This window comes from Formica exsecta, unplaced genomic scaffold (genome assembly GCF_003651465.1).
Source record: "Formica exsecta isolate Colony F162 unplaced genomic scaffold, ASM365146v1 scaffold115, whole genome shotgun sequence".
NCBI classification, from domain to species: Eukaryota; Metazoa; Arthropoda; class Insecta; order Hymenoptera; family Formicidae; genus Formica; species Formica exsecta.
The window spans coordinates 2,775,260-2,799,290 of record NW_021848490.1 but is presented as its reverse complement, the minus strand read 5'-3'; the positions used below and the strand labels follow the sequence as shown (position 1 = coordinate 2,799,290).

Below are 24,031 nucleotides of genomic sequence, written 5' to 3'. Positions count from 1 at the left end.
AAATCTATAATGAGAAAAGGAGAGAGAAAGAGAGAGTTAAAATTAAAGAAGAAAAAGTATAAGCAAAAAAGAGGCAGGGAGATAAAAGGAAAAAAGGTGGAGAATAAATATAATATCAGGTAATAATATTGTTTAGTATTATTAAATATATTGTTAAATATTATTAAGAAATGTTATTGAAAATTATTAATATTATCTATTTTATTTAATTTTAAGCCAGAGAGAGAAAGAGAGAAAGAAAGAGCGAAGGCAAAAAGGATAGTATATTTAAAATTAAAGAAGAAGAATAAGCAAGAGAGAGAGAGAGAGAGGAGAGTTATCGGTGGTGAATTCGGTGGTGGAGAGTCCCGGGACTTTCTCCCTCTAACGGTAGAGGCCAGCGCACGAACGGGGGATTCTTCGGTCTTCCAGGAGTGTGGAAGAATGGCAATGGTCAACATGAATAACCTACTGAACGGCAAGGACTCGCGGTGGCTGCAACTGGAAGTCTGTCGGGAGTTCCAGCGCAACAAGTGCACCAGGCCCGACACGGAGTGCAAGTTCGCTCATCCACCGGCTAACGTCGAGGTGCAGAACGGACGGGTCACTGCCTGCTACGACAGTATCAAGGTAACGAACCGTTGCATAATCGAGTTTCCGTGCTCGCGCGTAACGAGCGCGTTCGCGCGGAGCGGAATCGTCGGCTGATAAACTCCGCTTCACTTATCTCACACCTTCGGATAACCGACCAAAGTTACCGCGACTATCCTGGTGAAATCTGAAGCTCTATCATTATTATAGCTATTTGTATCAATGCGCGTATCGGTTCTGTCGAGAAATTGTACAATTCTCCTTAGTTGATCTCGATTCTGTTAGATAAGTGAAGTTTAAACGTATAGCTAATTCAATATTGCTTATCTCTCTTATCTTTACATTGGAGCTAATAGCTTTATTATTATAATATCAAATAAGAAATGTTGACAATGCATGATGGCGCGATAATAATGACGTCATTATTAGTCATTGCAATTTCGAGAAAAATTATTCTCATTCTGTTAGATAAACAGAATTGTCGTGCATTTTGATCTCTACGTGCTATTAGAATACTGTAAGATAGAGTTTACACACGCTGAATTAACTTTATAACAGAATAGATAAAAAATGTCGAAGCTGATATTTAAGAAAATTATCGACAAGCCATTGCGAATCTCTTTGTGGATATTTGGACTCGCGGATTATTTTCTTCCACATCTAAAATGCACTCTGAAAATCTTATTGTAACGCAGAGGTTAATCGCGCGCATTAGGGCTCTTTTCATCCCGCTACAATCGATCCAAATGAATACATGCACGGGATCGTCGATCGATCTCCCGCCTGCGCTTTCCGACTGCTGATCTCCCGATACAAAGCCGATAATTTGTAACGCCACACGGTGCGATAAGGAATCGGTTGTAATTTACGACGGGTAATAAGTCTCTTATCGCCGATCAGCACTCGAAGGGTGGGACGGGGGGTGGGGAGGGGGAAGGTTTATGGATTTTAGAATATTCCGTCTCTCGTGCGCGTTCTCGAAGCAAGGCGCGATTAAATGAACGCGAGAAAGAAGGAGGAGGCGCGGCCCGTCTCGTCTTCCCAGATATTGAACTGGAGAATTGAATTCGCAGTTATTAATAGCGACAATTATTCAACGCGCGGGGAGCGAGAAAATACCAATCGACATTGTCGATAAATCAGACGTGAGAGGCAACGAGAATTATGTAAAAAATTGAACGAGACCGTTCATTCGCGCCTGTTGTCGACGATGGTGCCCTATTGTCTGATGGCACCTATACACGCACGCGCGGTCTAGCGATTAGATAAAACGGGGAAAGAGGAAGAAAAAAATATGTGTCTGTGTGTGCGCATATATATATATATATCAGTCATCGCTTCATATATATATATATATATATATATATATATATATACCCGTAGATTTACCACTCTTCCGCAATAAACTTCGTCGTTATCTTTCCTTCCGCGATAATCTTAGATTATAAGTGAAGACAAAGATTAGCGGAGATAAAGCATAATGCTTTTTGCGAGGATATATTATCAAATGGAATTTTAGATTTCATGACTGATGAATGACGCTTTTTTCACTAACGGTTAGTATTATCGTCGTAAAATTTACTTCAATGGAAAGTTTAATGCAAAAATTTGCATGAAATATTTTATGCTGACGAGAAAAATTGTGCGTTAAATAATGTATATTCTTTTTATGGCGATTTAAAATCCTCTTTAAAATCATAAAAGTATTCGCAGTCGCTCATTTAAATATGTTATGAATACTAACTAATAACATTGGAGCAAGCGTAAAAATTTCTTATAACAGTTGTCATTAATCTTTATTGCTGCAAAAATGCCTATATAAATAGCCTATCAATATTCATAGTCATATATTATTAAAGCAGTTATTTCCTTGCTTGCTATTAGCATTAGAAGGGACTTGAGATATTTTTGTATTCTGTCAATTATAATTGATGCAATATATTTTATAATTTAATTCAATGTCAAATTCAGAGTAAATTCGCCAAAAAGAAATATCTACAATTAGATTCATCACTAAAGAAAAGAATCTGTCTCGAATCCAATTACTGCTATTCGTATAATAGCACGTGATTTGCATGGAGAACCGTTTTGCGACTAAAATTGTTAATTTTCACCTTATGCACTAACGCGCGCTATTCTTTATCGCTTTTTAGGTTCGGTCGAGCGAATATACGCACGCATACGTGGAATGCACGATTAGATAGCAGGTGGCAAAAAGATAACAGCCACGGGGAGCGGCCTGCCGCCATATCGTCTGAATATTCTCGAGGCGCGCTCAACGGTCGATTCGTTTTCAGAGACAGGCACACACACACACACACACATACACATATATACAGATATACACACTGTGATCCGTAAATTGTGCAATCGTGTATGCGAGTCGCGACAAGTAGGGCCGTGCCACATTTAATTCTGGATGCTATTAACGTCGCGGATAGTGCCTGAAAGGCAGCGTTGTCCGTCCAACTTTGGTCGTTTCTTTGTCTCTTCGTTTCTCGCACGTTCTTCCTCAATAATGGTGCTCATTACGTTTAATCGCTCCGAATGAATGGAGCTACGAACGCGCGCGCGGGTAAGCAAATACGGGCAAGTAGCATTTATACAAGGTTATCCAGAAGAAGCAGTAGCGATATATACGTACATATCTTTGCGCGAATCCGGAACAAGGCTTGCTTTAGCAAAAAATTTTAATGACCCCTATTTTATCTAGCATCCGAAGAATGAAGTAAAATTTTCCTGTTACACAATAACTGGCTCCCATACATCAAATCTTTGTTGAAGTAGATTTTTAAATATGATATCTTGGTAATTGTTCAAGTTATGAAATTTTGTAAAATTAACCGAAGAATATAAGAGTCGAAATTAGAGATATAGATATTGAAAATTATCTCGATATTTTTACTTTAAAACAATATATTTTGAATTTTCGACAAAAGTATTTCTGCTTAATCTGTACGTGGCAAAATTGAATCGTCCTGTATGCTACATACAGGATTCGAATCCGACGCGAGATATTGCTAAGAGTTTCCGCGGTTTCCCGGAGGGAAAGCCGGGGTCGTTCTCGAGAGCGCCAATATTACCGCCGAAGAAATATTAGCAATAAACCATTGCATTACGTATATCGGACGACGACTGTCTGCCGGGGTTCCCGAAGTCTCCTACGGAGTCCATCCTTTCGCGCCGTTTAGGTGCCAGAAACGCGGCTATCCTCGCATTCCGCCGATGAAATAAAGGCTCATTTTTCGAACGGGAAATAAAGGAGAGAGTGGCTATCGCATCGTTCTCCCGCGTCTTATCACTCCTCTCTCCTGACGCGGATGATATCTCCGGGGCAAAAGCTAGATTAATTTCACGGACTGGAGAATGGAGAACACCGGTATAACATAAGTTGGCCGCGCAAAAGCGAATCTAGTCGTCCGGCGCGTTTGCATCGATTCCGACTGCAATGCCGCGTGCACTTGGCTTTTATTCCCGCGACAGAATACTACGCCCCCTCCCCCTCGTTATGCCGCTACGTCTCCCGATAAGAGAAAATCTATTGTTATGTTAACTGGAAGAATTACGCGCTGCAAAATGGTGGAAGATTGTACTGTGGCGGTTCTCACCCTCGTAACTTAGCGCACAAGGAGCCACTAACGACTATAAATATGATCCGCGAGCATTTCCATGTTTCAATATTACTAAGGGGCGTCTGTTGTTTGTTGACTATCTTCTCAAATGCTGAATATTTTAAAACTTTATTCTAATTCGAAATTATATGCATATCTCCGCTGGCGCGATTTTATATTTCGTATCTCATGGTACTAGAAAGTCATATATTGGTAAAATCGATTTATAGCACTTTGGTCGTTTTTCTGTAGACTGTGAAAGATTTTTTTAAACAGCATTTATACATTATTGCATGACAATGGAAATGATAGAAATCTTGTATGCGCTATATTGGAGTTATATCGCTTTTATTCATCTGGCGAAAAGGAATCGTATAGACGAGATATCGTACCATCTGTCAATGAAGAAAGACATAGAACCAGGAAATATTTAAAATAGACAGAAAATAGATTATATTTTACAATGGTGTTGCACACAATGCGCTATTATATTCAATATTTTACTAAAGCAACATTCGTGACTGAACGTAATTTTGTTCATGTTGAAAGTAACTCGTTTTGGAATATGATTGGCATCCTTGACGCGGGATTACTCGATACAATACATTTATTTTAAGCTATTACATAAATGGCGTTTAAATGTATTAGTTTAACCCGGAATACGTACGTATATAGAGAGCATAACTTTTTATTCTTCAAACACATAATTCTTTTAGTAGAGAACGCGATAAGGAAACGCTAAAAAGTTACGCAAAGAAATTTTTTCTATGTGATTAGTAATTGCTATTGATTGATTTCGCATGGCGGCGAATATAGATTATTTGGTTACATTCTTTTATTTATCGAATAGCTTTGGCAAATTGATTAATATTGCACTATTCTAAAAGAATATTAAGAAGCGATAATTTCTTTGTCGTCATAATTAATAAATAGCTAATAAGCAGAATTAATTGTAAAATATAAGCGCGAGACTAAACCTAATTTTAATATCAGAAACTAATGCGCTAAAGACAGTCATCACTTGTGCATCTTTTTAATATTCAACGATAAATATCCGGGGTAATTTAAGTCAGAATTTCGAGAACACAAGTTTTGCTTGAATTAATATCTTCTGATTGGATATATGAAAGAAATGTTTATAAGAAGCTCTTCGTTTTCAATCGTTTATAAATCAAGGGGATCCATGCCTCGATATTTTACTTGGAAGAGAATTCGATATACCAAGTAGTGCAAAGAACTCGTCGTTGAAATTAAAATCGGAGCTTGCAGGTGCGGATCCCAGATTGGATAAGGGATGGAGGAGCGCGGTTACTTGAAAGATTCGAAGGAGAGGTCGTTAAACCGTTCTTCTCTCGCTCGGTTCCGCGACGTTACGATCCCGTAACGCGAGATTCGCACGTTCGATTCCAATTAGGCCGATTGGACGGCGCGGCGCGGCGCGATATTAAAGTAGACCTCCGGTTTAATCGCCGCTTCGTTCTGCGCCCTCCGTCGCCGATCGTACACGTCGACGTCGGAGCTTATATTTAAAGGGGAATATGACCGGGTTAGATGCGGCCAAGTTCCCCGTCGCGCGCGCACTCTTTTGTCTTTTATCCCTCCCCTCTCTTCCCGGTTCGATCTCCGCGAACAACGCCCGCTTATACCCTCCTCGCACACGCTCGTAGCTCTTATTCACCCTCTCGGCGCGTTATCGATTCCAATTACCTTAAAACTTTCAATTAATTCGGCTGTCGAGCGTTTTACGCGCTGCAGGAACCGGCCATTTCTCGGGCGCAGATGTCGCGGGCTCGGGGAACAGTGATGTTGAAATTTAATATCGATGTCGATACTTTTGCACAGGGAATTTTAGCATCACCATCCCTCGCGAGGGTATCGATACCATTTCATGCTTTTTCGAAAGAAGAATCGTGTGCGCGTCATCGCTTAAATAATAGCAACTATAATTTTTACAAAGGAAGGAATATAAAAGTATCGATATATTATTTTATGAAGTTTGCTCTCTCGCATCTCTCTACGCTGACATGACAATCTCATTCCCACGTCTAGAAGTTACACATATGGACGCGCGTTTTATCGGCTCGTCACGGCCCGTCGCCGATGGCGCGTTTCTTTCTTCCTGTTGCCGCTTTTCGAGCCGTATACGCGCTCGCGGCGAACGCGATAACGACCCGTTCTCACGCTGATAAACGGCGGTCCAGCGCTAGCGATAATACCGGGGATGCTACACGAGCGCATCGGCTAGGAAAATTCGATGAAAATAAAATGGGCACAGTTTGAAAAGAGAAGGAGAGAAAGAGAGGGAATATACGGTAAATATGTATATAGATAAAATGCGAAGAGAGAGAGAGAGAGAGAATAATGCGCGATAAAATTTCTTTGTTGCGCCGCTTAATAAAGCCGACCGAAATGTTAATATCGTTGCGGCGAAGCACCGTTTGCCTTGTGCGAGTTTAATGTTTGAATTACCAATATTTGCGCGGCGGAATATTATATCAACATTATGCGAGACTCTCTAATTTCGAAAGTGATATAAGTTCACTATATTCCAAAAGCGCGCGGGGCACGCGCGCAGGGTCGGTAGGAGATAAATCAAACAGCCAATGTTGTTTCATTTTCAGAATTAAATTGACTCGTCGGTCCGTCGAAATCGCAGTCTAGCGCGATCGCTCGTACGTTTTCGGTATTTAGATACGAAAATTAGGACACACTCGATTCGACATTCGAAACATACATCGTGCATCGGAAAAATTTGCGCTGAAAATTCAGTTGCGATTCATTCATCTTTTGTTAAAATTTGACTATCGTTTTATTATGACTTTAACACTCACAAAAATAGAAACATTTTCACGTGATTCTACATAAATGATAAAAATATAGTGATAGTACGATATACATATATCTCCCTCTTCTCCCACGTAATTTACAATATCATAATTTGTTATTGAGATACAAAAACAATGAAAAGACATCATTCAATGACTCTCGTTTTACCGCAGTGATTGCGCAAGTTTCGTCAAAGTGTCTACGTAAGAGAGAAGCAGACGGCAGTTTCCTGGGTCGGTCAACGTACAGTAACATTAGATTCTTGCGGGATTCACCGGGCAACGGCAGCGTCGTATTTCCGTGACAAGTGGCAAGGGTGAAGGGGGGAGAGAGAGATCAGAAAATCGCGAGCGCGCTCCCGCTCGCTCGCGAGAGAGCGAAAAGGGGCCGGTCGGTCCGCCGCGTTTCACACCGGTGGACACGAAAAACATAGTTAACAGCTGCCGCCGCCGCCGCCGCCGTCGTCGGCGTCGTCTTCGTCGTCTTCGTCATCGTTGTCGTCGTCGTCGCGGCTACAGCTGCACCTGTCGCGTCCGTTAATGCGCGACTAAAATACGGAACGCGCGATGCGCGAGCGGGCGCGAACCAGTACTCGTGAGCGGAATTTTCCCGCCGACGATTACGAGATCGCTCCTTTTCCTCTTCTCTCACCCTCCCGTTTTCTTTAACCTTTCTCTTACCTCTTTTCTACTGGCGAACCACTCGACAGGATGTACCTGTCCGATAGGATGAGGTTCAACGCGCTCGCTTCTTCCGCTTTCCGTCCGCAAAATTTTTCAATATTCTCGCCTATGAAGATTAAAATGTGAAAAGACGGGCTTCTTGTTCGGCGTGTTTTTTTCCTATTCTTTTTCTCCGCGAGCTAGCTTATATATAGAACCACCGACGATGTATAGAGTAACTTGAAAAATTCAAAGTGACTAGTTCTCTTTACGGGAAAATTAATCGCGCGGGTTCGTTCTTAACTCATATTATGTAACATACGAACCTTAAAATAAATTGTAAAAGATATATTATTAACAAAAATGTTAAAATTACGTTTATGTATATGTATTACTTAAAATTAACTGAAAGGTAAAGTTTGATATTCTATTTAGACAGTTGTAATATATATTTATATTGTAGAATATATTTATTGATAATTTTTATAATTACTTCACAAATATATTTTAACTAGGACGACTGCAAGAGCTAGAAGAATTATACATCAATTTATATATTTTACACGGGTCAAGTAATATATATACATTTCGAAAACTCTTTTCTACATACTTTATTGTCTTATGTGGCAAGAGCAATCGTCGTGTTTAATCTGTTTAATGTGAGTCATACGCTATCATGTCGAGCCGTGCCACTTGTCTTTCAACGGAAGAGACAAAGCACACTGCATCGCTCGGATGACCTGACTTTTTGCGTGGCACGTGTGTGTGACATAGCGTGAATTCATCGCATACGCGCGTTGATAGAAAAGACGATTGCAAAAAAATCAATCATGAATACAGTCGTTAACACTACAAGAGAGCTAGCATATCTATGCGTGGGCATGAGTTTAAATATAGGCGAATTAGATAACTAAATTTTATAGAGAGAGAAGGAGAGATTCCTTAAAAATTAATTTATATATATATATATGATTTTTTTAAATGTTTTAAATTTATATTTGAAAAATAGATTATACAGATTGTATATATTACCATATTATTGCTAAATGCATGCAGCATTTTAAATAAATTTTTATAAATCAAGCTATTTTTAATTAAATCTCTTTACTTTTGAATTTAGTTTCAAGAATAAATTTTCTGTCGCTTTTTACGCTTGAACTATATAGTATCTGAAAAAAAATGTGCACGTGTGAAGGGAGACGGTGTTATAGGTCTTTATCGAAAGGGGGGCTAACATAAACGGATATAGAAAACACGGGGTCCCCTATCGTTAGTAGTTTATAGAATCGATCGCGGTCGGCGACAAACGGTAGACAGACTGGCGGGTTTTACACGCCGACACGGATAGGCAGATAGACGGACGGACGCGGGTCGCGACAGGTAAGCGGCCGGCAAGGTGTAGGTAGACGGTCTGGCAGGTTCTCGCGTATTACTTGTAATCTAAACTACACGGTGTATTATTTCTGCGCCCCTTTTCCACGTATCGGCGATATAATTCACGTTATTATTAATACGTCGCTTAGGTAAATATCACGACATCGGCATATCTGTTCTCGATTTTATATCAAACGCGACCATCATCGAAACAATTATTTCGTTACATTATAAATCTCATTCCGGACGATCTATATATAACTCGTGATAGAGAATTCAATTTATAAATTTTACATTTCGTGTATTTTAATTTACATTTTGTGTACATACGTATGGATATATATGTTTTGATCCTCTTTTCGAATGTTTTTCATATTATATAGAATTATAATTTCTCTATTATTGATTATAGGTCACCTAAAAAATAAATTTAATATAGAATTAAATAACATATATAATATTATTTATTATATAAATTTATATAATCATAATAATAATAACATACTCTTTTTTTTTACGAATTTTCTACGATTGATATATCATAAATATCGCAATTAATCATATTCTTTTTATTAATAATCTGCGTTTTTCGAACTTAAATTGTTATGTATTACAAGTATATTGTTCAAGTGGAAGTATAGCAAAACTAAATTCAAGCATGTACATTACTTTTAAATTGCACGATGTACTATTTCTATGCTTGTTTCTAGATATCGACAAGTATATAGTTCGCGTTATTATAGACTGTTATGTAAAGCCTAAGTAAATATTACAACATAGTTTCCGTGTATTAAGCGGATTAATCGTGTTTATTATAGCACAATTAATTCAGCTACATTATCGAATCGAACAAATTGAAATCGCGTTAAAGTCAGGCCTTATAGTAGAATAGTTGTACAAATAAAAAGTATCGTAAAACTATTATATATTTTACGATTTTTTGAATAAAATGCTACTTATCGGCTTTAATGCTATTACTTTAGCGTAATCGAGTTAAAGAGTTTAGTGTTTCCAATATGTCCAAGAGACGCGGAGAATTTCGGAGCATGTATTATAGATGAGATGAGGGAACGGAGGGAGATCGAGCCGATTCGTGCACGGCCGTGCATTGTTGGCCTGAAAATCGATTCGCGACACGCGGCAAGTAGACAGACGGGTTTACATGCCGACAGACAGATGGAGAAGACAGACAGACAGGTAAGGCAGGCACGCAGGCAGGCAGGCAGGCAGGCAGGCAGGCAGGCAGGCCGACCGCGACAGACGGGAAAGCTAAGAGCAGGGCGAGAGTTGCCAGGTTCCCGTGTATTACTTCTAGCCCGCAAACTACGCCTCTGCTCCTCCTTCTCGATATTACGTCTCTGATATTCCCGTGAGCTTCCCGGAATATCTTACGCGGTGCCGTCTAAACGTTTGCTATTCCAGCCGAGTGGAAATTCATTTAATTGCTCCGGAAGATCAAGAGCTCTCGAGACCATCTCTCCTACCTGCTCTCTACCTTTACCACCGTCTCTTTTTTCCCTCCGGCCTCGTCTCTGAGCCACCGTCGTTTTCGCAATCAAACGGAGAGACTAATACCGATCGTCACCCAAATCGCTCTTCCAAAGACGCTGGCTGGCGTATCGTCTATATGTACGCCACGAAGATGCTAGTCCAATATAGTGCGATTTCTATTACTTTTCCTACAAAGAATTTTATATTTTAGAAAGACTCGCGACGAGCTCTATAATCTTGTTTAATAACGCTTATAATTTTAAGCATTTGATTGCAGACTTTTGAAATATTATGCTTATCATCGAACTAGAAACATCATTTATCTGGCTTTTTTTCTAGTTTGGTAAAGGTTGATAGCTTAACAAATTTTGGAAACATATAATTAATTATCTTAGAGAACCAAAATAATACTCGATGTTACATTGCTCAAATCTTTAGTTGATGGAGGAATTCAAGAGCTTTGTCTCGAAGTTGGGACGTGATCGAAATGTAGACAAGCGAGATAGCCGTCTGACAAACGTACGATCGCTCGTTATCGGTTCGCTCTTCTCGTAACCAGAGATGACTCGATCCGGTCGGTTAGATTTAGGCAGGTATCGCAGGTAGAGTCTCTCGTAATCCCTCGCAGGTTAGGTTTGCGGTCCAACACATCGGGAATCCTCTATGCGTTTGTCTGTGTTTACGTGTATATGTGACCGAAAAACCGTACAGGTGCAGCGGGGCGCTACCTAGCCCCCGCCGTTTTCACATAATTTACGGCCGGACGGCATTAGCCGCAATGCTTGTCCCTGTAATAGAACGGTCGGATCGGCAAGGGGGCGGAAGGGGGAGAGGAGAAAGGGGATCGACCCCCGAGCCCTGCTATCCACCTATCTACCTACCTACCTAGCTACGTTCATGCCACACGGTATAGTTACCTTTATTTCGAGCTATGCGAGATAAACCTTAACCGCGTCCGCGCGCTAATCTTCTGCGACTCTCTTCTCCTCCGTATTTTACTCCTTCTTTCTGCCCTCCTTACTTCCCATCCCTGCTTTTCTTCCCTCCTCCCCAACGGCGGCTATTGTACTCTACGAGCTTAACTCTAAACGATTTTAGAATGCAATGTCGTCGACTTCCACATCGTTTTAAAGAGGATCGTACTGCGAGTCGAAATTATGACGTGGGGCGACAAGATGCGAGGTTCTCTACGGATAGAGTATCGAGGATGGCATTCGAAACGACGTTGAATATTTCATCATAGATATTTCAGTTCAATATCGATTCGCGAAACGTGTTTCGATATTATAGCTCCGAAATAGTCATTAATACAGCAAACTTCCTTCGATGTCGTCTTAGATAATGTTCAAGCGCGGGTTATCGAGATCTCTCAAAACTTTGCGGTATAATCGAACTGTCGAGTTTAGTCGTAAACGCGCGGTAGCGAGTCTTCCCGTTCCGATTTCAAGTATTGTCTCCTTGAATCGAGACAGCCGTCCGTTCGGTCCACCTGAGCGATTTCAAAATATATTGTCTTCCGCTCCATGTGCAGCGCGCGGCTTCAGTTTCCGGGGCTATCGAGACTTTCTAATAGCGTCGTTTCTTCTTCGAATCGAACTTTACATTACCGTCGCACATGTACTGCGATTTCGAGAGTGACTTACGGCAAATCGTTAGAGTTTCGTCTGCAAGGCATGTGATATCTACCCTTTTTTCCTCTATCGAAAATCTTTAACAATATTTTGATTTTTTTTTTTTTTTAATTTTTGTTTTCATTTTAGTGCAATAGTTATTCATTAATTTGCTAATTTTTCATTTGTCTTAATGCTTTATACGCAAACAAATAAATATTTTTTAGCTGACGCTTCTAAAAGCAACAATCAAATGTATGAAAAGATAATTGTAGCAATTATTTGCGAACAATGTTGCGAATCGGCGCGTATCAATAAGACAAAAGATTTTTTATAAATCGCACGTCGCTATCGAAGGCTCTACGATATATTATTTATTCAATCGCTGCTTGATCGAAGCGGAGGCTATCACCGCTCTATTGTGTAACCGTCATTATTCCACATATTCCCACTATGGTCCATTCCATTCCTCGTATTATCCCATATTCCGTCGGCTTCGACCGCGACAGCTCATCAAATGTACATATCGAATACCTCGGGCCTGTGGCGGCGCTCACGGCAGCCGAGTATCGAGGTTTATGCAACGAAAAATTCACTTATTGATCTCCGTCGCGCGACACGCGATGCAAAGAAGCTCGTCCCGCCTCTCTCTTCTTCCGTCTGAAAATAACATTGTGAGTCAGTCTGGAAGCCACTATGTTAGCACGCGCGACCGCGTAATATAGGAAGTGGTTCTCCTCGAAGAATTATGTATTTAACTGTGCTGGAAGCGGTGCTGCAGCGAGAAGGGGATAGATAGTACAGTAGTATATAAGGCGAGAGAGAAAGAAGAAAAGGGAGAACGAGAAAGAGAGAGAGAGAGAGAGAGAGATAGATAGATAAATAGAGGAAGAACGGCCGATAAAGGATCACGCACAGAGCACGCACGCCATATAATCTCGAGACGCAACCCCGATCATATCGGTCTAATTGATAAATCGTGATGCTCCATTAAAGTAAGAGTCCTCCGTCAGATTGTATAAGATACACACTCGTCGCTTCCTGCGTGCGTGCACGTTACACACCTGGTGCGGAATCTATACGCGACTCGCGCTTACGCGTTGCGTGACTCGGTAACGCATTATACATACTGCGCAACGTCTATTTTTCCGTCGAGCTTGTCGGTTAAGTAACACGATTGCGAAATCCGCCGACGCGTTGTTGACGATGTTTCTCTCGACGCGGCTTACCGCAAGTTATTAAAATTCGACACGCAACGAAATGCAGTTAATCGTACAACAGATGACGGATGAATCTCATGATTTCCGGATTTAATTTTTACGACAATACATTTTTACAACGATAAATAAAATTATATATGTCGCATCTCTCTCTCTCTCTCGCGATTGAGCGAAATATTATTATTATTATTATTTTTTTTTTTTTTTATTGTAAATCAAAGAGAGATTTCAGCGATTTATCTCGTCGTTTTTATCAAGAAACCTTTATCGCTCTTTTATCCTGGAAATTTACAGCGTGTCACGTTTTAACGGGATATATTCGTCTAAATAGAATTTCAAAGTGGGTCGTGAATCGCGCGGTCGTTGGATTTAAAGCGATTTTCGTTTCTGACATTCTCGTCGATGTGAGAAACTGACGATAATCAACGACTATGCTCCAAAAAGTCGTCCTTGCGCAAAAGCACTTCGATCCTACAATGAGGTTCTGCACACTCACCCGTGGATGCAAAACGCCGAGGGTGTTTTTAATAATGCAGCAACGCTCTTTCTCGTTCGTATCACATTTTCCCTAACTTTTTACTTTTCAATTTTTTCGCCACGATTTTTGCGGCTGTATTGCAAATGCCATTTTCACATAGCGGTATAAATGAAATAAAAAAAAAAATAAAGGTACGAGAGAAATGCATTTATTGTGTATGTGTAATATAAATTTTTTAGTCATTCTCCATGAATGTAAATTAAAAAGTATATATTAGGAAAGTGTATAAGAGAGAATGAATGAATAATAAAAACGATTTTATGAAGATGAGAATATCTTCAACTCATCTGCTATGCATTATCATATCGTTAAATGTATGAAAAATTATTATCTTTTTATAAGTATCTTTTTATTATCTTTTTTAAATAAATATTTTTATAAATCAATTTAAAAACTGCTAAATAATTATATTTTTTGGCGTTCTAAGTTTGATAATTCTATTCATTTTTAGATTTTATCTGTTGATAAGTTAAAAAATGAAAGTTGAAATATATAATGAAAATTAAAAGTTGAGAGAGTAAAATAAAGAGTTTAAAATTGTAGAAATTTGATTGAAGAAAATTTTAATACATCAAACAATTTTGTATGTCTTTTTTTTTTTTTGCGGAAATACTAGTACAAACTCGAGTATAAACTCGAGACTTCTAGAACTACTACTACTACCACTTGCTCGAGAAAGTGAGCGTGAAAGAGAGGGAGGACCGAGGCCCGCTCGTAGTGCAGTTTAATAATAGTATCGCTACGTTTGCTCTCGTCTTCGTCTCTTCTCGTCTCGTGGTAAGAAATACTCGCCGTATTTACCGCGTGTGGTCCCCGCATAGTTACATCATTTGATGCTAAAATGGTCTTGAGACGGTGCTTGAGTACAAAAACGTGTTTCCACTAAAAAGTTCGCTATATATAGGCGTGTTTCTTATGAGACAGATTCTCTTATAGCGCAACGTTCACGCCGGAGTAACTTCGGCGTGTAAACATCGAGGGTGTATTAGAACTCGAAGAGCGAGAGAAAGAGAGAAAGAGAGATTTCCTCTACATTTCGCTGGAAATGTTGCGCGAAAACGCGAGAGAGATCGGTGATGACGGGGAAAGTAGAAAGAGGGTGGCTGATTTTACCGCAACGATATTCCACATTGAAACTTCAAACGAACGTACACAGTACAAACAGAGATGAATACTATTGTACCGAATTTTTGATAAAAAGTTTGCGCGATACTTGGAATGCAAGCGATGCGGAGATATTAGAGAACGTTGGAGAAATTTTACTTCGATTCGTTGCCGAAGTGAGTTGGCAGATGAATCGAGTACACGTCGCTGCGAATGCAATGTGCGGAACCGTATCGCGAAATGCACCGCGTTGGTCAATTTCTTTAAAAGCTGGCTAGGATCCCGGTTGCCGTACGATCTATCCGACTCTTACTTAAAGTTGAGCCTTTTTGCCTTATTTATTGCCTGTTTCACATTGCATCCGATGATATTGTACGAGTATACGTTGCTATCTCGAGCGAATCATTGTCAACTTAGTCAAACTGAAAAAGAGACAATTCACAATTCAATAATCTACAAGTTTCATGCTCGGTTATATTCTTGGATTATAGATATTTTATGTAAAGCGTATTTCTAGAAAAAAGAAAAGAGCGAAAAAAATCAAAAAATATATAATTTATTGTCAGATGAAATAGCCATTGTTACATTGAAATTTTATCATTACTTCAGCATTTTTTTTTTTTTTACGAGAGCGATCTACAATGAATCCGCGTATATTGGACTTGAAATTTTAAGATTTGTAGTTTATTTACCAGTATTCTCTCTCCCTCTCTCTCTTTCTCTATTCGCATCATCACGGGAAAGTTGCTATGAAGTATGAAAGATTTTATGGACTGGGCATTCTGTGATAAAAATGGTAGGTATTATGGACTGCGCGGCAAATAATTAGAGCTGCGGCACCACGCTCACGTAGCTGGATGTGTAGATACTTGAAAGTCTAAAGGGAAAAGAAGTAAAGTTGGATGCGCACGAAAAGTCGTTAAATTTAATTGCAACCATCTGACGAGCGAAGATGAGATCACCGGACACCTGTTTATGTTCTTTTCTTCTTCGTATATTTAATCGCGTCATAGGAAAAAAGATGGCAATCGCACCGCGAGTTAAACTTGAGCGATGATAAATTTATTGCTATGTATTGCGTAAAATAAAGACTGACGAAAAATGTAGGGTTTGCTGTAAAATGATCGGTCAATTTTATCCTACAAAAGTTCGAAGTCGAAAGAGGAACTTTTTAACGGATTATCCTACTCGATCAATCTATGACGCATCGAAAATCTTATTCTCGACAAAAAGACGTAGTTGACCGACTCTCGCGTTAAACTGTACAATTGCATATATATATATATATCTTCGTTTATGATCAAAGATTCGCTTCTATTCAAGCTAAAGGACGATATTTTACGAATTAGTTACCGGTCCTCGTCGGCGATGCGCAAGCTTGCGCGTTTGTCGCACTCGATAAAGCACGAAGTGGAGAATAATTCACTGCTTTATCGGCGCCAAATCGCCAAATCGCGCCGCTTTCTCGTGTGCGCGCATGTAATTCGCGTCGCGAATTTCCCGTTGAATACTAGCAAGTGAGAGAAAGAGAGAGAGAGAGAGAGAGAGAAAAAGAGACGTGCATTCACGACGAGCACGCACTCGAGAGCGAGGTAGGAAGCGCGAAAACTCGTTGGTGATTTTTGGGCATTTTATTTTCGCTCTTGTTTCCCTGCCACCGCCCCTTCGTCCCTCTTCTTCCTCTTTATCCCCGCACGGCTTGACGCACGGTGAGAGATATTGGATTAACAATGCATTAATTACGTTTCGTTGGCACGACCAACGTGGCGGCAGGGTCTGAATTTCCGAATTATACGCCATGGCAGATTACTCGGATAAAATTCAGCCGTATGCGGGAATTTGCATACCGTAATGATGGAATACCGCGGGACGTTATATATCCACCCCCGTCTCTTCCGTTCTACAGAATGCTCACTATGCGGTGGTTGTCATACAAACGAAGCGAGACAAAGAGAAAAAGAGAGATAGATCGATGATAAATTTATTGCTATGTATTGCGTAAAATAAAGACTGACGAAAAATGTAGGGTTTGCTGTAAAATGATCGGTCAATTTTATCCTACAAAAGTTCGAAGTCGAAAGAGGAACTTTTTAACGGATTATCCTACTCGATCAATCTATGACGCATCGAAAATCTTATTCTCGACAAAAAGACGTAGTTGACCGACTCTCGCGTTAAACTGTACAATTGCATATATATATATATATATCTTCGTTTATGATCAAAGATTCGCTTCTATTCAAGCTAAAGGACGATATTTTACGAATTAGTTACCGGTCCTCGTCGGCGATGCGCAAGCTTGCGCGTTTGTCGCACTCGATAAAGCACGAAGTGGAGAATAATTCACTGCTTTATCGGCGCCAAATCGCCAAATCGCGCCGCTTTCTCGTGTGCGCGCATGTAATTCGCGTCGCGAATTTCCCGTTGAATACTAGCAAGTGAGAGAAAGAGAGAGAGAGAGAAAGAGACGTGCATTCACGACGAGCACGCACTCGAGAGCGAGGTAGGAAGCGCGAAAACTCGTTGGTGATTTTTGGGCATTTTATTTTCGCTCTTGTTTCCCTGCCACCGCCCCTTCGTCCCTCTTCTTCCTCTTTATCCCCGCACGGCTTGACGCACGGTGAGAGATATTGGATTAACAATGCATTAATTACGTTTCGTTGGCACGACCAACGTGGCGGCAGGGTCTGAATTTCCGAATTATACGCCATGGCAGATTACTCGGATAAAATTCAGCCGTATGCGGGAATTTGCATACCGTAATGATGGAATACCGCGGGACGTTATATATCCACCCCCGTCTCTTCCGTTCTACAGAATGCTCACTATGCGGTGGTTGTCATACAAACGAAGCGAGACAAAGAGAAAAAGAGAGATAGATTTTTAGTCTTAATAATTCTTAAATTGCGCGTATATGAATATTTTTTCATCGCGCTAATGTTATGCTTGAATATTATTAAATTCGAGAAACGACGGAATATAGATTCATCGATTTAATGCATCAATTAATATTGTAAAATACTCGATTTGATTTGATTTGTGGGTTTAGTTTGTGAGGATTTTAATACATTAATTTATTAGCGCTAATTATAATTAATTAAATATTCTCCTTTTCCACACTTATCGTATACGATTTCTATATAATATATTTCTATATAAATATTAAATATGTTAGATATTCAATGTGAGTTTATATTGTTTAGAAATAAAATTATTGTAATTTTCATATTGTTCTTTATCTTTTTGTTTATATATACAGGTATTTTTGCTATAAAATTTCCTAATAAATTTTTCTTGCATAGATATCTATCTATATAACCAAATCTTAGAGATGATGCATTATTTTTTTTTTATCTGCACCGATAATATATTTTTTAAATACGTTATATACGGATTAAATTTCGGGGATCATCATATCGCATAAATGAATTATTACATTCTCGATATTTGTATTACCCGGTATATTCATGGGTTATTGTCTTCTCGACCTCTCTTCAACTATACAGATTGAAGGTAAAGGACGGAAAAAGAAAGAAGGACAGATCGCACAGAGAAGAGACCGATATGAATAAAAAGGATATCTAGAGAGAGAGCGAGAATTAGTTTTATCTCGCAGATTAATGTATCCCACATGGCCACGTTGTCTTGAATTGCTCCGGAGATAATTCACGGCCACGTTGGCGGCGTCTAGCTTTATCGAGATGCAAATACGACAACGAGGAGAATAGTGCGGAATTAAAATCAGCAGACTAGAACTCGCACGGAGAACTACGTTGTATTTTGGATGATGGTGGAGAGAGCACCGGGAAATCCTATATCGGTATTTTTCCACAGTCGATGCGGAAAGTAGGAAGAGGAAGCCGTATTTTCGGGATTACTACGTTCTCCGTGCCGCTGCTCAAAGACAGCGAGAGGCAGGAGAACGGGAATGCAAAAAAGGAGCAAAGTAATGTTATGCGTTGTTTGTAACAGTACGAATAAAAAGAGAATCGATATCACCGTGAAGGAAGGAACGTTGTCGCATCAATTCTAAGAAGAAAAAGCTAAAAAGAGAACGGATGGAAGTAAAGTAAAAGAAAAGCAGCATGCAATACTTGAAAGAAGACAAGATGCTGTATGCGTTTCGACCGAATTCTAATGATAATCATGATAATATGGTTTCTCTGTAAATCCGCTAACCCGTGCTTATCGCTTGATTGCTATTAAAAAATGTACGAGAAGAATGACAAGGGATGTCTGGATCCTATAATAGCGAAATAGTAATAATCTCTTTCCAGGATTATTTAATTCCTCGAGGCTGAGTCTGATCGACAATATTTTATTAAAATTAGAATTCGATTTCGTTGATAAGAAAACGACACGAAAAACGATCGGAGTCGATATGAGGGAGAAATTGTTGGGGTTTGATGTTGATCATGAACGGCAGAGTAAGAAATTGAGAATGCGATCGGTACAGACTGACACAAAGGAAGCGCGAAAATCCAGCATCCAACGGAAGAAACGAAGGGGAAGAGAGAAAACTCTTCGTGGATAGTTCTAGTTGAAAATACCGACGAGTCTAGCGCATTCAAAGGCAAGATGACGCAAAGGTTCAAAGGAAAACTCGGAGGAAGAGGATGGTGGAGAAATCGATACGCAAAGGGATATTCGGTGAATCCGTCGCACAATTTCATCCACACTTTCGTGAATAAGAAGATGAAAATGTTAATAGAAAAATTTATCACAAAACTGAAAAAAAAGGATAATATATCGAGATATTACGTGCTCTTAAAAAAACTTTGCCATTAAAAGCATTTGATAGCTGTCTTTTTCGGAAAGAGCGAAGATGAGATCACCGGACACCTGTTTATGTTCTTTTCTTCTTCGTATATTTAATCGCGTCATAGGAAAAAAGATGGCAATCGCACCGCGAGTTAAACTTGAGCGATGATAAATTTATTGCTATGTATTGCGTAAAATAAAGACTGACGAAAAATGTAGGGTTTGCTGTAAAATGATCGGTCAATTTTATCCTACAAAAGTTCGAAGTCGAAAGAGGAACTTTTTAACGGATTATCCTACTCGATCAATCTATGACGCATCGAAAATCTTATTCTCGACAAAAAGACGTAGTTGACCGACTCTCGCGTTAAACTGTACAATTGCATATATATATATATATATCTTCGTTTATGATCAAAGATTCGCTTCTATTCAAGCTAAAGGACGATATTTTACGAATTAGTTACCGGTCCTCGTCGGCGATGCGCAAGCTTGCGCGTTTGTCGCACTCGATAAAGCACGAAGTGGAGAATAATTCACTGCTTTATCGGCGCCAAATCGCCAAATCGCGCCGCTTTCTCGTGTGCGCGCATGTAATTCGCGTCGCGAATTTCCCGTTGAATACTAGCAAGTGAGAGAAAGAGAGAGAGAGAGAAAGAGACGTGCATTCACGACGAGCACGCACTCGAGAGCGAGGTAGGAAGCGCGAAAACTCGTTGGTGATTTTTGGGCATTTTATTTTCGCTCTTGTTTCCCTGCCACCGCCCCTTCGTCCCTCTTCTTCCTCTTTATCCCCGCACGGCTTGACGCACGGTGAGAGATATTGGATTAACAATGCATTAATTACGTTTCGTTGGCACGACCAACGTGGCGGCAGGGTCTGAATTTCCGAATTATACGCCATGGCAGATTACTCGGATAAAATTCAGCCGTATGCGGGAATTTGCATACCGTAATGATGGAATACCGCGGGACGTTATATATCCACCCCCGTCTCTTCCGTTCTACAGAATGCTCACTATGCGGTGGTTGTCATACAAACGAAGCGAGACAAAGAGAAAAAGAGAGATAGATTTTTAGTCTTAATAATTCTTAAATTGCGCGTATATGAATATTTTTTCATCGCGCTAATGTTATGCTTGAATATTATTAAATTCGAGAAACGACGGAATATAGATTCATCGATTTAATGCATCAATTAATATTGTAAAATACTCGATTTGATTTGATTTGTGGGTTTAGTTTGTGAGGATTTTAATACATTAATTTATTAGCGCTAATTATAATTAATTAAATATTCTCCTTTTCCACACTTATCGTATACGATTTCTATATAATATATTTCTATATAAATATTAAATATGTTAGATATTCAATGTGAGTTTATATTGTTTAGAAATAAAATTATTGTAATTTTCATATTGTTCTTTATCTTTTTGTTTATATATACAGGTATTTTTGCTATAAAATTTCCTAATAAATTTTTCTTGCATAGATATCTATCTATATAACCAAATCTTAGAGATGATGCATTATTTTTTTTTTATCTGCACCGATAATATATTTTTTAAATACGTTATATACGGATTAAATTTCGGGGATCATCATATCGCATAAATGAATTATTACATTCTCGATATTTGTATTACCCGGTATATTCATGGGTTATTGTCTTCTCGACCTCTCTTCAACTATACAGATTGAAGGTAAAGGAGGGAAAAAGAAAGAAGGACAGATCGCACAGAGAAGAGACCGATATGAATAAAAAGGATATCTAGAGAGAGAGCGAGAATTAGTTTTATCTCGCAGATTAATGTATCCCACATGGCCACGTTGTCTTGAATTGCTCCGGAGATAATTCACGGCCACGTTGGCGGCGTCTAGCTTTATCGAGATGCAAATACGACAACGAGGAGAATAGTGCGGAATTAAAATCAGCAGACTAGAACTCGCACGGAGAACTACGTTGTATTTTGGATGATGGTGGAGAGAGCACCGGGAAATCCTATATCGGTATTTTTCCACAGTCGATGCGGAAAGTAGGAAGAGGAAGCCGTATTTTCGGGATTACTACGTTCTCCGTGCCGCTGCTCAAAGACAGCGAGAGGCAGGAGAACGGGAATGCAAAAAAGGAGCAAAGTAATGTTATGCGTTGTTTGTAACAGTACGAATAAAAAGAGAATCGATATCACCGTGAAGGAAGGAACGTTGTCGCATCAATTCTAAGAAGAAAAAGCTAAAAAGAGAACGGATGGTAAAAAAGTAAAAGAAAAGCAGCATGCAATACTTCGAAGAAGACAAGATGCTGTATGCGTTTCGACCGAATTCTAATGATAATCATAATATGGTAAGATGCTGTATGCGTTTCGACCGAATTCTAATGATAATCATGATAATATGGTTTCTCTGTAAATCCGCTAACCCGTGCTTATCGCTTGATTGCTATTAAAAAATGTACGAGAAGAATGACAAGGGATGTCTGGATCCTATAATAGCGAAATAGTAATAATCTCTTTCCAGGATTATTTAATTCCTCGAGGCTGAGTCTGATCGACAATATTTTATTAAAATTAGAATTCGATTTCGTTGATAAGAAAACGACACGAAAAACGATCGGAGTCGATATGAGGGAGAAATTGTTGGGGTTTGATGTTGATCATGAACGGCAGAGTAAGAAATTGAGAATGCGATCGGTACAGACTGACACAAAGGAAGCGCGAAAATCCAGCATCCAACGGAAGAAACGAAGGGGAAGAGAGAAAACTCTTCGTGGATAGTTCTAGTTGAAAATACCGACGAGTCTAGCGCATTCAAAGGCAAGATGACGCAAAGGTTCAAAGGAAAACTCGGAGGAAGAGGATGGTGGAGAAATCGATACGCAAAGGGATATTCGGTGAATCCGTCGCACAATTTCATCCACACTTTCGTGAATAAGAAGATGAAAATGTTAATAGAAAAATTTATCACAAAACTGAAAAAAAAGGATAATATATCGAGATATTACGTGCTCTTAAAAAAACTTTGCCATTAAAAGCATTTGATAGCTGTCTTTTTCGAAAAAAAATATAATTTTTTTAAATGTTTAAAAAATTTTGTATATCCCAAATTTTGAAAAAATATATAAATATAAATGCATAATTTTATAAAGTATTTTTACGTTAGTAATACTTTACAATTATATATATGCTTCCGATGTATTTGAATTAAACGTGGATTAAAGTTAATTTTATGAGGCAGTTTCAATCTTTACAGTTGTATTAAGATGTACAAAAAGAAAAAAGAATATGTGTAAAGTACTTTCTTAAAACATATCCAAAGTGTGCGAAAATCAAAATATTTGTCCATCTTATAACGAGGATGTTTAAAAAAAAAAAAAAAAAAACAGATCAAGAGATGACGTAAAAATAAAAAACATGAAATGTTCACGGATGTATTTAAAGAAGTCATTCTTCATGTGAGAGCCGAGATATTGCTTTCGAGCGCACAAGTACCCGGAGAAAGAATGAAGATGTTCATGTTTAAATAGCGTTGTGTCTCTCACGGGGATTTGTCGACTTAAACTCTTTTCGAGCTGACATAAACCTGTCGCGAATCCACAAAGACGTAGCGGAGGATTCGAAAGAAGCGTATGAAGATGTCGAATTATAAAGGTACCTAAAAAGGACCGGTACTTGACGTGATCAGAGGCGAGAGAAGTCAAAAAGAGAAGGCCACGAAGGAAGAATGAAAGTACGAGGAATTGAAGTGAAAGAATGTGCCTCCCCATTCCTCTTCGAGAAGAGTTATTATATCGCGTACATAAGAGTTCGTCGGCTAACGTTTACTTTACGATATCACGGGTCACCGGAGACGCAGAGACGATCACGATGCAAAGACGATGAGGACGTCGAAGCGGAGGAAGGAACGGGAGATCTCCTAAGGAAGAGACGGTTGTGTAAGCACAAGGATCGATATTAGCGGGGTACTACTTCGAGGAAGGTCTATGAACACGATTCTCGCTTATAATGAGAGACAGGAGGCTTGACGAAGTGGAGGGTGAGAGAGAGAGAGAGAGAGAGAGGGGACCTGGCTTGGTAACGGGGGAAAGGTAGACGACTAGAGGCCGTTTGAGAAGGGTATGAAAGAAGGGAGATGGCGAATGAGCAACAGCCGCGTCGCTGCTCTTTTGTCTTCTCCGGGACAAGAGGGTGGCTTCGTTTTCGTCAGAGTTTTGTCAGCGACATAGAGAGCTAGCCGGGTATCGTTGACTCTTTCGACACTCTTT

General features: G+C 39.4%; 1 protein-coding gene across 9 annotated transcripts in view; it reads left to right on the top strand.

The window, feature by feature from the left end:
* The window catches only part of LOC115238178 (histone acetyltransferase p300), a 410,773-nt gene that overhangs the window by 2,626 nt on the left and 384,116 nt on the right, over nucleotides 1-24,031 (top strand). The window contains exon 1 of one of the 9 annotated variants that reach the window (XM_029811792.1): nucleotides 300-609. The exons of the other annotated variants lie outside the window; for them this stretch is intronic. Coding sequence (XP_029667652.1) covers nucleotides 424-609 — 186 coding nt within the window. The 5' untranslated portion in view covers nucleotides 300-423. Of the gene's footprint in view, nucleotides 1-299; nucleotides 610-24,031 lie in introns of those variants that run through there. 9 annotated transcript variants of the gene reach the window in all.